This window comes from Biomphalaria glabrata, chromosome 5 (assembly GCF_947242115.1).
Source record: "Biomphalaria glabrata chromosome 5, xgBioGlab47.1, whole genome shotgun sequence".
NCBI classification, from domain to species: Eukaryota; Metazoa; Mollusca; class Gastropoda; family Planorbidae; genus Biomphalaria; species Biomphalaria glabrata.
Genome location: NC_074715.1, coordinates 46,987,158 through 47,002,420, shown reverse-complemented (window position 1 = coordinate 47,002,420; position 15,263 = coordinate 46,987,158). Strand labels below are relative to the sequence as shown.

At 38.7% G+C, this 15,263-nt stretch overlaps 1 protein-coding gene across 1 annotated transcript in view; it reads left to right on the top strand.

Annotated features, from left to right (window-relative positions):
• Positions 1-15,263, top strand: part of LOC106080152 (uncharacterized) — a 36,990-nt gene that overhangs the window by 8,127 nt on the left and 13,600 nt on the right. The window contains exons 2-3 of the mRNA XM_056029672.1: positions 301-3,279; positions 4,830-5,029. Of these exons, the coding sequence (XP_055885647.1) occupies positions 434-3,279; positions 4,830-5,029 (3,046 nt within the window). The 5' untranslated portion in view covers positions 301-433. The remainder of the gene's footprint in view (positions 1-300; positions 3,280-4,829; positions 5,030-15,263) is intronic.

Below are 15,263 nucleotides of genomic sequence, written 5' to 3'. Positions count from 1 at the left end.
ATTGCTTTGAAATGTCTTACAGATCAGTAAATCTGGTAATGGTGTTCAACTAATGGAATTTTATATAGATGTTGTTAGCAATGTTACTTATAGCAATGTTACTTATAGCAATGTTACTTATAGCAATGTTACTTATAGCAATGTTATATTTTTAAATCTAATATTATATCTCCTACTATAGATCAGTCCCATAAGAGATACATGAACTCTTATTTTGTTTTAGAAGTATTTTTTTTTTAGTTGGAGATGATTTGATTTTTTTTTAAATTTCATTAATACTTTCTTTTTTTTTTTTTATAGTTCCAGGAAATGCAAGTCTATTCTCAGATTCCGGCATTGACTCTCCAAAATAGCACATTTAGTTGCATGTATACGAAATACAATTTAGATCGAGAGAGCACTCGAAAATGAACTATTTAAAAAAATTTATTATATGTTGCTGATTGTACCTGAAGCTAGAATGAAAACTCGCGCCATCTTCGTGGTTCTACTTTTAGACATGGTCCTGAGTGCTCCACAGTACGCTGACTTTTATTCTAGCCTTGACGCGTTCCTAGCTGGCAATCCAATCATTGCATCTTCAGACACAGCTTCTACCTCAGCTCAGCCTTCCACGGCAGAGAAGAAAACGGATGCCCCTAACAAAAATGTGAATCTTCCTTCAGGAAATCGTCAAAGTTCGTTCCCGACTCAAGGCCCCACACAAGCGTTTGACTTATCCAACTTGAACACATGGGACAATTTACCTGCTTCACTGTTTGCGGCGCCTTCTCCTCCCCACCAGCCCGCGCCTCAACGATCCCAAGCTCAACCAGGAGCGCACCAAGAAAATAACTGGAATGACCAATCACATTTTGACACTGGGCCATCTCAAAGAACTTGGGACTCCTTTGATCAGGGTATCGTTTCTGGCGGAGTGGACTCTGGAAATATGGTTGGTGGCGGCACTCCCAGTGGTATGCAAGAGCCGTTTCTTCCTTTAGCTGACCACTCACCAGGTTCCACCATGGCCGACAACCCTGGTCAGATGCTGGACTGGTCATCACCTCCGGTAAGCAAGGACACGCACAAATATGAAGATCTGCCTACACCCCCTCCACCTTCAGATGCTGAGGGCATGGCCAAAGCTGTGCTTAGAGGTCAAGTCAAAAGGTGGGAGTGGACTTACTCTAACACGTTGCTGCAAGGCGAAATTTCATCTAACTATAAGGATGACTCCCAAAGCACCGTGTTCTGTTGCCAGCGTCTCCCGTACATTTGCAACGTGGATGGAGTGTGTGTCATCGACAGAAAGGAGTGTCAGGAGTTCTGCTCATGCGCAAACAATCCGTTCACCCCACATTGCACCAAAGACGTCATTCCCAGGATTAAAAAGAAAATGGTCGCCTTGGAGGATAAAATTCTTCAGAGAGTATCCAAAGAGCTTAACCTGCTGATCCCACCGCCTTTAGTCACAACTCAGCATCCACTAGAGACAACAACAGAGGACATGTTTCCCATTGGCGGATCCAAGTACGATCCTGAGGTGGTCAACAGCCCATTAACTTCTGATAAGATACCGGTAACTCCTACGTCCAATTCAAAATTCGACGCAAAATCGACGCCGCAGTCAAAATACGACTCCAAAGTGAAATCAACCTTTATGGGTTCACATCTCCAACATCCTGCAAATAAGGCAGCCGATCCCACAACTCCCAAACCGGAAGCTTCGAAATCTATTACGACCTTACTTCCGGCGTCATCCGGAATGGTTTCAAAGTCATCGCTCAATGTTTCCTCTTACATTCCGTTCGCACCGGAAGCACCAACTGTGAGCAGCGTTGACGGGCGTAGCGTTCAACGAGGCACTTCAAACCTCGACATGCCGCAACCATCAAACTCATCAACATTCCAAACCCCGTCACGAGCAGCAGCTCAAAGGCCGAGGCCTACGACGACTTCAAGAACTCAGAAATCAACCACAGCGCCAGCACGTAATGCGTCGACTGTTTTGACAGCTAACAAATCGCCAACGATTTCGCCCAAAACGAGGACCACATCCACTACTGCTACAAAAACAACTACTTTGTCTGCTCACAATAGTAAAGAATCATTTTTACATTCTGTATATAATTTCGACCATTTCTCTCTAACGCAGTCATCAGACGATTCAAAAGGCAAGAGACACCTGTCAACCATCTCCAATACGACTGAGCCACCTTCACGCAAGACTTCAGTATCTACAAGGTCACCTAAAGCTTCTTCTAATTTATTACACATTTCGACAACAATATCGTCTCCTGATCCTACAAGCTCATCTAATAATAACACTTCAGCAAAGGCATTGAGAGGATTCACTGCTAATACAAACCCTGTTTCACCCACATTGAAGAGTTCCACAGCTTCTGTCCCTTTAATAAAAGGTGACATTATATCTTTTACCTTACCAACATCTTCAGCAAAGTCGTCAATAACATCAGCAACTTCGACAGCATCAACATCGGTTTCTACAGCATCGCCCATATCGTCGTCAACTTCATCGTCTACCATCCCCCCAAGTACATCGTCAAAAACAGACACGTCAATTCTAGAATCTAAAACTGAAACCAATGGTGCGTTTCTAAGCAATGAATCTAGGATTAGCCTGGTAACTACAAAGCAAGACAACCCATATACATTCAATTCCACTTTTCAAAACTCACCCAGTACAACGCAAACGACACAGATGCCTTTTGCCGAAACGTCAACAAGCAATGGAACATCTACTTCGGTGGAAATATCGAAGGAAATTCCCCAAGTATCAAGTACCATCTCCAGCGTTAAGGAGCCTGAAAACTTCAGAGCAACGAATGACAGTAAAACCAAACATTCAAGCCTTTCTCCAGATGGAAGAGGTTCGAGAACTGAAACGACAGAAGCTTTTTCAGAAGCCTCAACTGAATCTCAGTCCGTCAATTCCTCAGCAACTCCAACAGACGCGACAACATATCAAGCAGAATCCATCTTGATTACCACAACACCATCTCCCAAGGAATCTGAGCTTGTAGATCCTAACAAAGAACAAGGCTTACTGGACTGGTTTGGTTCGAACTCCAGCAGAAAAGATCATTTTCCAATGTCCTCCCCTCGTCCTCATTATGATACGACGACGACGTTTTTTGGGGACTCGGATGAGAAAGAACCATGCGGCCCGGAATGTGAAAAAAACGGAGGCAAATGCTTCATGGGGAGTAACTTTAAGTCTTACTGTGGTTTCGTCAATGGTGATCCATGCAACAATTTCCAGTGCATTAACGGCACGTAAGTAGTACCACTGTCTGGCAGACGTTAGACTTTTAACCAATCGTCTCAATGTTAGCTATTAATCATTTTCAAAATCTTTTAAAAAAAAAAGAAGTAATGACAGTAAAAGGCCTATAGCTAAAAATAACGTGTAACGTTATGACAAGGGAGGTAATTTCAGATGGTTAGCGATGATCACTGCAAAAAGTTCTATTATAACTATTTATAATTAGGTCGTACCAGTAAAGAAAAGTACCCTAACCAGAGCTTGCGATTTATAGATGTAAAGATCATCCGTTTGTAATGCCGACAGTTTACGAGAGAGTCGTGTGACTAGCACTACGACCAATCGCCTTTAATTTTCCCTAACTTATGTCAGGTACCCATTAGAGAAAGGTTAGACAGTTGTACATTACAAATGTTCAAAATTCTAGTCTGTACCGAGATTTGAATCCGAGACCCCTCGGTTCAGTCGCCAAGCCCTTTACCACTCAACCTTAACGCCTCTAGGCCATGCAAGTATTTAGAAAAAAATACTAGTAGACTTCTCTTTTGGATGAGCTAAAATTATCTACTATATTTTTAATAAAAAAAAAAATTGGCAAAATTCGATTACGTATTTTTTTTTAAAATAAGCATGTTATAAGAACATATTTATTGATTCAACTTTTTGTTGACAATATGTAAGCATATGTGATAGTATTTCGTTTCACTATCTCATCTGTCCAATGACTTTCATCGTTGGGGTGCTGTGACAGTTTGTGTTACCAAGTCCCTCCACTTTTACCGTTCAGCAGCTGTTCTTAGCAAGATATCAAGAGAGAGGCTGGTCCATTCTTTTATGTTATCCAGCTTTTCTTTGGACGACCCTTTCTTCATGCTCCCTCCACTGTAGCTTGAAGAAAGACTTTTGATAGTGAGTCACGTCTTACACTATGACCCAAACCAGCTCAGCTTTCGTCTCTTCAGTGTATTGAGGAGTTCTTCCTTTTTGCCAGCCAGAGTGTTGACTTGTTAAAGTACAAAATCAGTTGTCTTCTCTTCTGATACCCAGCATGTTTCTGTGGCGTTTACTCTCAAAGTCTTGGATTCTTCTTTCAGCCTTCAGCGTCTAACTTTGACGACTTTCTAAAAACACTAGGGTGAATAAATAAGCTGTTTAGAGTCGACTTAATTTTAGACTAAGATCAACCAAATGGAGACATTGTTTGCTTAAAAACACTAGGGTGAATAAATGGGTTGGACCATCTCAAGTATAAAGGATATGTAGTTTGCAGCTGGGGCTGCGTATCAAAGGAAAATATTGCATTCCTTATTAATCTTCAGACTCGAAGACAAGCCTTATTATTGTTATTATTATTCAATTTCTCATACTAATTACATCGATGGTTTAATAACAATATTGTAATAATGATTTGTGTTGCTCGTTCCCGTCTAAAGATTTTTTCAGACATTTTTTCCCAGTATTTTTTTCCTCAACTTTCCTTATTTCTCATTGCTAATTAATTCGAAAGTTTTGACTACAAAATGTATCTACTTGTGAATGACACACTTGTGTTGTCCCACAGTTGCTTATATACAGAGGGCCTCTATATCTGTGACTGCAAAGAAGGCTGGACGGGTACTTTCTGTGATAAACCCTGCGACCTTGACTGTGGAGCCCACGGGACATGTGGCCGAATGGGTAACATGACGGGCTGCATATGTCATCAGAACTACACTGGGAACAGGTGTGAAGAAAAGAGAAAGATTGTTCTCAACGTGAGAGGTAAGCAATAATTTTGCTCTGTGCTTTGTGATTAAGACAGTTTAAGGTTCTAATGCCCCCTCCGCTATCCTCCCTGTCCCATGAGATAAAGCAGTGATATTAATAACAAACGAATATTCACATTTGACTAGAGTAACACCTTTAGTAAAATCACTAAATTTAGAAAGCCTTCAGGACAGAAGACTCAAAAGTAAAGTAAGCAATTATACATAAAACACTGAACCATAATCTTCAAATACAAAAACAAAATTTAATAAAATACTCTGAAAGACAAAGATAAAGGCACATTCCTCGTCCCATATGCTAGGACAAATTTGTACGAATACTCCTTCTTCCCTAGCGCTATTAGAGCATGGAATGGGTTGCCTGAGCTAGCCAGGAAAACCAATGACTTGGCGGAGTTTAGGTCATTGGTTAATATGCATGACTAAATGCATGACGCGTAGCACGTAATCATCTTCTTTTTTTGAAGTAACGTCTGTATTATATAAGATAAGATAAGATAAGAAAGTAAAGGCAATAAGAGATAACAGTATATATTGTGAAGAGAAAACAAGTCTAGTTCTACGGATACCAGGGGCGGCCTTAGAGGTGGAGAGTTAGGCAACCGCTCCAGGCCCCCGCGCCTCAATGGGGTCCCGCGATAAAGACAATCGGCTGTCAACTTCAGCTCATAATACAAATATTTGTGGTCATGATAGAACACTCCCCCAAGGCGCGGTCTCTGCAGAAGCGATATTAAATACCACAAAGACTACAGTTCGAATACAAATATAAACACAATTTCAAACACTGAAACGAATACAAGTACGAGTTTCAAACGAGTTCACGATTGCTCCAGATTTCTTCAGGGCCACATACATTTTCGACATGCGTAGTAAGGGGCCGCATTACTAATTATACACAACGTCCAGCTATATTGAACCGAATCAATTCGGCTTTATTAAGCAACTGCTGCCCAGTGGGTCGTAGGTCGACCATCCCTGATACAGGTAATCATGTCAACTATAAATAACTTCTTCAGATGCAATTGTGACTCAAACAGTATGTAATATTTTAAAGTTTGAAACAGACGAGATAGTACTATAAGCACAAAGCTAGGAGTATATCAAGCTGCCACCCTCTCTTAATCGCTCTATGCCTCAGAAGCGTGGAAAGTATATAGAAAACATGCACACAAAAAACTGAACCACTTCCACATGATCTGTCTCAGAAAAACACTGAATGTTGAATGGCAAGAAAAAAAAACAACCTGACACAGACGATCTGCAAAGAGCGGGCATGTATCCAGACATTCCTGATGCAGGTGCTATGTGTAAACTGGGGCGCAAATTGCAGAGGACAAGAGAACGGTGCTGGCAGAAGAAAGGCATCAGAGAAAACAGAAATGCCAACACTAGCTCCATCTGGAATAACCCGCCCAGTGTACAGCCAAACATTCCGGACTCACATGTGGTCTCACCAGCACCCAGAGGAGGCAATAAAACCCCATTGGAAAGCCTTCAGCCCCCTGGATGACAAAGGTGGTCATCACCGATCAACGATGGACATACTCAATATCAAGGTATGGTAATACTGGTTATCAGTTATAAGCTTTGGGCTTCAACTTATTAGTTGACAATGATGTACATACTAAAACCGGAAGAATCTGCGTACCTCTGGAGTAATACGAAATAATGGGTGGCCATCTAACATATGCCAGATGATAATTAATCATCAGTCTTTATAAGTTACTATTTTATGTTCTCCTGATTTTTAAAAATTAGATTTTTTTTTCATTTAGTAGAAAATTACATTGCCAAAAACTTAAGACAAAAGTAAGCTCCATGTTGTCAAAACAATTAAGGTTCGAAATTTTGTATACTTGGCGATCATTAGGTTGACTATTGTCTTCTGTTGTAGACACATGTACTTACACGATTAGAGTCCTTGATATTGGGATTCTTTGGAAAGGGACTGTCTTTAGTTTCTATAGAAGCTTAAAGGTTCCAAGAAACATTAAAGTTTTTCTTGGTGCGTTTACCAGCTGAAATCCTATTGTAACAGTTTTTAATGTACAACAAAGTGTTATTAAAACTGGGCTAATCAAAGCAGAAAATGTTCCTGTACTTGACTCTGTCATTATGACGGTGTGTATAAGTCTTGAGTACAGGGTGAAAGGTTTAAAGGAACTTTAATACTAAAGCCGTTTATTCCAAATCAGTAGTAGAGACCACCATGTGTGGTTCAGGATTGAGATTGCAATTCCTCTGTAACAAAAGATGTTTAAATAAGTATGCTTACACAAAAATTTATTCATATTTCTTGTGGTTTACATAGTTTGAATATTTGTACCTTCGCACTTGTATATATTTATATCAATGGACTGCGTTAACAATACTATTTATTTGGTCAGTTTACTATGCTAAAACTAATGATAGCTAAAAATTAATAGGCCTTAAGAATTCTGTGAAATCGTTTTAATCTAAAACAAGTATATATATATATTTGTGTATGTATGTATGTATATGTGTGTGTGTGTCTGTGTGTGTGTCACGGATGAATGTGCGTATGTATGTATAACCTATTTTTACACATGAGCGAATGACCGGAAGTGTGTTAGTTGTAAAAGAGTAGAGAAAGTTCATTAAAGTTTCTGTGTTTGGATCTAGTTGTTTAATTGTTTTATTCGATAACTACAGTGGTATCCCAGGGCACCTAGACGCAGACGTATAGTATTTATGAAGTTGCCAGAGAGTTATAAGTAGATATAGAATTGAAAAGCTGTAACATATTAGGAGGCTCGTTTATCTAGTTACTTGACTTAGTCTTGGAAGACATTAGGCAGAACTGAGGTTCGCCATTGCGAAAAGGTCAAGGACCAAGAAGACCGTGAAGTCGTGAAGTGTGTGCGCTCACGTGTAACGGTGTAAAAAAAATAAAATAGGTCAATCCGCCGAGACGAAACTAGGTCAAACATCTTATCTTATCTTATATAATACAGACGTTACTTCAAAAAAGAAGATGATTACGTCCTAAAGCAATAAAGCAATTAGTATTGTTTATATTGGATGGTACACATAAAAACAAGAATACGAATACTCCTTCTTCCCTAGCGCTATTAGAGCATGGAATGGGTTGCCTGAGCTAGCCAGGAAAACCAATGACTTGGCGGAGTTTAGGTCATTGGTTAATATGCATGACTAAATGCATGACGCGTAGCACGTAATCATCTTCTTTTTTTGAAGTAACGTCTGTATTATATAAGATAAGATAAGATAAGAAAGTAAAGGCAATAAGAGATAACAGTATATATTGTGAAGAGAAAACAAGTCTAGTTCTACGGATACCAGGGGCGGCCTTAGAGGTGGAGAGTTAGGCAACCGCTCCAGGCCCCCGCGCCTCAATGGGGTCCCGCGATAAAGACAATCGGCTGTCAACTTCAGCTCATAATACAAATATTTGTGGTCATGATAGAACACTCCCCCAAGGCGCGGTCTCTGCAGAAGCGATATTAAATACCACAAAGACTACAGTTCGAATACAAATATAAACACAATTTCAAACACTGAAACGAATACAAGTACGAGTTTCAAACGAGTTCACGATTGCTCCAGATTTCTTCAGGGCCACATACATTTTCGACATGCGTAGTAAGGGGCCGCATTACTAATTATACACAACGTCCAGCTATATTGAACCGAATCAATTCGGCTTTATTAAGCAACTGCTGCCCAGTGGGTCGTAGGTCGACCATCCCTGATACAGGTAATCATGTCAACTATAAATAACTTCTTCAGATGCAATTGTGACTCAAACAGTATGTAATATTTTAAAGTTTGAAACAGACGAGATAGTACTATAAGCACAAAGCTAGGAGTATATCAAGCTGCCACCCTCTCTTAATCGCTCTATGCCTCAGAAGCGTGGAAAGTATATAGAAAACATGCACACAAAAAACTGAACCACTTCCACATGATCTGTCTCAGAAAAACACTGAATGTTGAATGGCAAGAAAAAAAAACAACCTGACACAGACGATCTGCAAAGAGCGGGCATGTATCCAGACATTCCTGATGCAGGTGCTATGTGTAAACTGGGGCGCAAATTGCAGAGGACAAGAGAACGGTGCTGGCAGAAGAAAGGCATCAGAGAAAACAGAAATGCCAACACTAGCTCCATCTGGAATAACCCGCCCAGTGTACAGCCAAACATTCCGGACTCACATGTGGTCTCACCAGCACCCAGAGGAGGCAATAAAACCCCATTGGAAAGCCTTCAGCCCCCTGGATGACAAAGGTGGTCATCACCGATCAACGATGGACATACTCAATATCAAGGTATGGTAATACTGGTTATCAGTTATAAGCTTTGGGCTTCAACTTATTAGTTGACAATGATGTACATACTAAAACCGGAAGAATCTGCGTACCTCTGGAGTAATACGAAATAATGGGTGGCCATCTAACATATGCCAGATGATAATTAATCATCAGTCTTTATAAGTTACTATTTTATGTTCTCCTGATTTTTAAAAATTAGATTTTTTTTTCATTTAGTAGAAAATTACATTGCCAAAAACTTAAGACAAAAGTAAGCTCCATGTTGTCAAAACAATTAAGGTTCGAAATTTTGTATACTTGGCGATCATTAGGTTGACTATTGTCTTCTGTTGTAGACACATGTACTTACACGATTAGAGTCCTTGATATTGGGATTCTTTGGAAAGGGACTGTCTTTAGTTTCTATAGAAGCTTAAAGGTTCCAAGAAACATTAAAGTTTTTCTTGGTGCGTTTACCAGCTGAAATCCTATTGTAACAGTTTTTAATGTACAACAAAGTGTTATTAAAACTGGGCTAATCAAAGCAGAAAATGTTCCTGTACTTGACTCTGTCATTATGACGGTGTGTATAAGTCTTGAGTACAGGGTGAAAGGTTTAAAGGAACTTTAATACTAAAGCCGTTTATTCCAAATCAGTAGTAGAGACCACCATGTGTGGTTCAGGATTGAGATTGCAATTCCTCTGTAACAAAAGATGTTTAAATAAGTATGCTTACACAAAAATTTATTCATATTTCTTGTGGTTTACATAGTTTGAATATTTGTACCTTCGCACTTGTATATATTTATATCAATGGACTGCGTTAACAATACTATTTATTTGGTCAGTTTACTATGCTAAAACTAATGATAGCTAAAAATTAATAGGCCTTAAGAATTCTGTGAAATCGTTTTAATCTAAAACAAGTATATATATATATTTGTGTATGTATGTATGTATATGTGTGTGTGTGTCTGTGTGTGTGTCACGGATGAATGTGCGTATGTATGTATAACCTATTTTTACACATGAGCGAATGACCGGAAGTGTGTTAGTTGTAAAAGAGTAGAGAAAGTTCATTAAAGTTTCTGTGTTTGGATCTAGTTGTTTAATTGTTTTATTCGATAACTACAGTGGTATCCCAGGGCACCTAGACGCAGACGTATAGTATTTATGAAGTTGCCAGAGAGTTATAAGTAGATATAGAATTGAAAAGCTGTAACATATTAGGAGGCTCGTTTATCTAGTTACTTGACTTAGTCTTGGAAGACATTAGGCAGAACTGAGGTTCGCCATTGCGAAAAGGTCAAGGACCAAGAAGACCGTGAAGTCGTGAAGTGTGTGCGCTCACGTGTAACGGTGTAAAAAAAAATAAAATAGGTCAATCCGCCGAGACGAAACTAGGTCAAACATCTTATCTTATCTTATATAATACAGACGTTACTTCAAAAAAGAAGATGATTACGTCCTAAAGCAATAAAGCAATTAGTATTGTTTATATTGGATGGTACACATAAAAACAAGAATACGAATACTCCTTCTTCCCTAGCGCTATTAGAGCATGGAATGGGTTGCCTGAGCTAGCCAGGAAAACCAATGACTTGGCGGAGTTTAGGTCATTGGTTAATATGCATGACTAAATGCATGACGCGTAGCACGTAATCATCTTCTTTTTTTGAAGTAACGTCTGTATTATATAAGATAAGATAAGATAAGAAAGTAAAGGCAATAAGAGATAACAGTATATATTGTGAAGAGAAAACAAGTCTAGTTCTACGGATACCAGGGGCGGCCTTAGAGGTGGAGAGTTAGGCAACCGCTCCAGGCCCCCGCGCCTCAATGGGGTCCCGCGATAAAGACAATCGGCTGTCAACTTCAGCTCATAATACAAATATTTGTGGTCATGATAGAACACTCCCCCAAGGCGCGGTCTCTGCAGAAGCGATATTAAATACCACAAAGACTACAGTTCGAATACAAATATAAACACAATTTCAAACACTGAAACGAATACAAGTACGAGTTTCAAACGAGTTCACGATTGCTCCAGATTTCTTCAGGGCCACATACATTTTCGACATGCGTAGTAAGGGGCCGCATTACTAATTATACACAACGTCCAGCTATATTGAACCGAATCAATTCGGCTTTATTAAGCAACTGCTGCCCAGTGGGTCGTAGGTCGACCATCCCTGATACAGGTAATCATGTCAACTATAAATAACTTCTTCAGATGCAATTGTGACTCAAACAGTATGTAATATTTTAAAGTTTGAAACAGACGAGATAGTACTATAAGCACAAAGCTAGGAGTATATCAAGCTGCCACCCTCTCTTAATCGCTCTTTCCTCAGAAGCGTGGAAAGTATATAGAAAACATGCACACAAAAAACTGAACCACTTCCACATGATCTGTCTCAGAAAAACACTGAATGTTGAATGGCAAGAAAAAAAAACAACCTGACACAGACGATCTGCAAAGAGCGGGCATGTATCCAGACATTCCTGATGCAGGTGCTATGTGTAAACTGGGGCGCAAATTGCAGAGGACAAGAGAACGGTGCTGGCAGAAGAAAGGCATCAGAGAAAACAGAAATGCCAACACTAGCTCCATCTGGAATAACCCGCCCAGTGTACAGCCAAACATTCCGGACTCACATGTGGTCTCACCAGCACCCAGAGGAGGCAATAAAACCCCATTGGAAAGCCTTCAGCCCCCTGGATGACAAAGGTGGTCATCACCGATCAACGATGGACATACTCAATATCAAGGTATGGTAATACTGGTTATCAGTTATAAGCTTTGGGCTTCAACTTATTAGTTGACAATGATGTACATACTAAAACCGGAAGAATCTGCGTACCTCTGGAGTAATACGAAATAATGGGTGGCCATCTAACATATGCCAGATGATAATTAATCATCAGTCTTTATAAGTTACTATTTTATGTTCTCCTGATTTTTAAAAATTAGATTTTTTTTTCATTTAGTAGAAAATTACATTGCCAAAAACTTAAGACAAAAGTAAGCTCCATGTTGTCAAAACAATTAAGGTTCGAAATTTTGTATACTTGGCGATCATTAGGTTGACTATTGTCTTCTGTTGTAGACACATGTACTTACACGATTAGAGTCCTTGATATTGGGATTCTTTGGAAAGGGACTGTCTTTAGTTTCTATAGAAGCTTAAAGGTTCCAAGAAACATTAAAGTTTTTCTTGGTGCGTTTACCAGCTGAAATCCTATTGTAACAGTTTTTAATGTACAACAAAGTGTTATTAAAACTGGGCTAATCAAAGCAGAAAATGTTCCTGTACTTGACTCTGTCATTATGACGGTGTGTATAAGTCTTGAGTACAGGGTGAAAGGTTTAAAGGAACTTTAATACTAAAGCCGTTTATTCCAAATCAGTAGTAGAGACCACCATGTGTGGTTCAGGATTGAGATTGCAATTCCTCTGTAACAAAAGATGTTTAAATAAGTATGCTTACACAAAAATTTATTCATATTTCTTGTGGTTTACATAGTTTGAATATTTGTACCTTCGCACTTGTATATATTTATGTCAATGGACTGCGTTAACAATACTATTTATTTGGTCAGTTTACTATGCTAAAACTAATGATAGCTAAAAATTAATAGGCCTTAAGAATTCTGTGAAATCGTTTTAATCTAAAACAAGTATATATATATATTTGTGTATGTATGTATGTATATGTGTGTGTGTGTCTGTGTGTGTGTCACGGATGAATGTGCGTATGTATGTATAACCTATTTTTACACATGAGCGAATGACCGGAAGTGTGTTAGTTGTAAAAGAGTAGAGAAAGTTCATTAAAGTTTCTGTGTTTGGATCTAGTTGTTTAATTGTTTTATTCGATAACTACAGTGGTATCCCAGGGCACCTAGACGCAGACGTATAGTATTTATGAAGTTGCCAGAGAGTTATAAGTAGATATAGAATTGAAAAGCTGTAACATATTAGGAGGCTCGTTTATCTAGTTACTTGACTTAGTCTTGGAAGACATTAGGCAGAACTGAGGTTCGCCATTGCGAAAAGGTCAAGGACCAAGAAGACCGTGAAGTCGTGAAGTGTGTGCGCTCACGTGTAACGGTGTAAAAAAAAATAAAATAGGTCAATCCGCCGAGACGAAACTAGGTCAAACATCTTATCTTATCTTATATAATACAGACGTTACTTCAAAAAAGAAGATGATTACGTCCTAAAGCAATAAAGCAATTAGTATTGTTTATATTGGATGGTACACATAAAAACAAGAATGGCAGAGAGATTATCACAGTTAATAGCCGCTGGAAAAGAAATGGGATTGACAGGAACCGCTTTACAAGAGTGGGTAAAAGAAAGAGAAGACAGAGCTAAAGAAAAAGAGACAAAAGCAAGAACTAAAGAGAAAGAAGCTGATGTAGAAATACACAAATTTAGAGTTAGAGTGTTGGAGCTTAGAGAGACGAAAGGAGAACTCAAAGAGCATATAAAACCTGTATGGAAGCCAAAGTTGCCACCTTTTAATGAGAATGTATACCAAATGGATGCATATTTGGCGAGATTTGAAGTACATGCTCAAGCTACAGAAAAACTCAGCGGGGAAGTCATCTATACACATTGTTACAGGGAAAGGCACTGCAAGCTTGTATCAACATTTCTAAGAAAGATCTAGAAGAATATGACAAAGTGAAGGAGGTATTAATGAAAGGATACAACTTAACAGATGATGGGTATAGAGAGAGGTTCTATAAGAGCTGGCTGAACTGAGTTCAAGCTTCATTTTCAAGAGGATTAAAGCTAAAAAATTTAGTTAAATTCTTTTAATATTAATATTTTTGAAAAGTAACAATTTCTAGAGAATCAGGGATTTGGAACTCGAGTTATGGTTCTTAGCAATGTATATTTAAAGGTATCCTAAACTTAAGTTTTTAGGTGGAATGTTTTTTTTTATTTTACATTCCGTAGTCATCAAGTGTGATTTTTTTTTTTTTTAATAGTAATGAAAATATTATTTAATAGCAAAGACATACTACATAACTATTTAACACATCAGAGACAGAATAATAATATAAGGATTAGCATATTAAAAAGTATTTTTTTTTAAAGGAAACCTCAGAATTTGCGCTATTCAGTTTTAGCTTTATCATCATAGGAATCCTTGGGTGGAATGCTTTTAAAGGAGGGATAAAGGCAAACCTAGGTCTTTTTCCGACAAAAACATTTCTTCTAAAATTGATTTAATATACAACTTTTGAGTATATTTTTTTTGTGGTGAGAGAAGCATTGAATTTTTCTGAGCTTTGCGATGAAAAGAAATCACGAGTAAGTCTTAAAGATCTTTAATTGTAGAGATCAGTGATGCTCAACCCTATTAGGCCATTTTAATTTCCGACACTCGTATCGCGGGCCACAACAACAAAAGGTAAACCAAGAAAGGACAATGACACCATCTCCACCACTGCTCAGCATGCCGAATATTTCGAGATCACAAAGGTAGCCACCGTCGAAACACGATGGACGAAATCTATATATATATAATATAATAATTCGTATCAAAGAGAAGCCATGTGATCTTGATTAATATGCAGACATTCGTGCATTATGCAAGGTTTTTGTCCAAAGATTTTGGAACAGAGTATCTAAACCTCTGAAACCCTCTCTCGGGATTTCGATAAAGATGATGCTCGAAGAGATTCAATTACTCTGAAGTACCTCTCTGAAATAATACCGAGAACTAACTGGTACTATCAACTAGCTATGTTACCGCACTCTCTGAACCAGACTTTCGCATAGTCAGACCAAAGGTTCTAAATCTGTTTCTTTCTCTTGCGTTCAAACAATGAAAACATTTCGGCACGAGCTATGCAGACGAGACTGGAAGCAAAGTGTCTAACACAAAGCTTGACATTATAGGACGCGTATTGA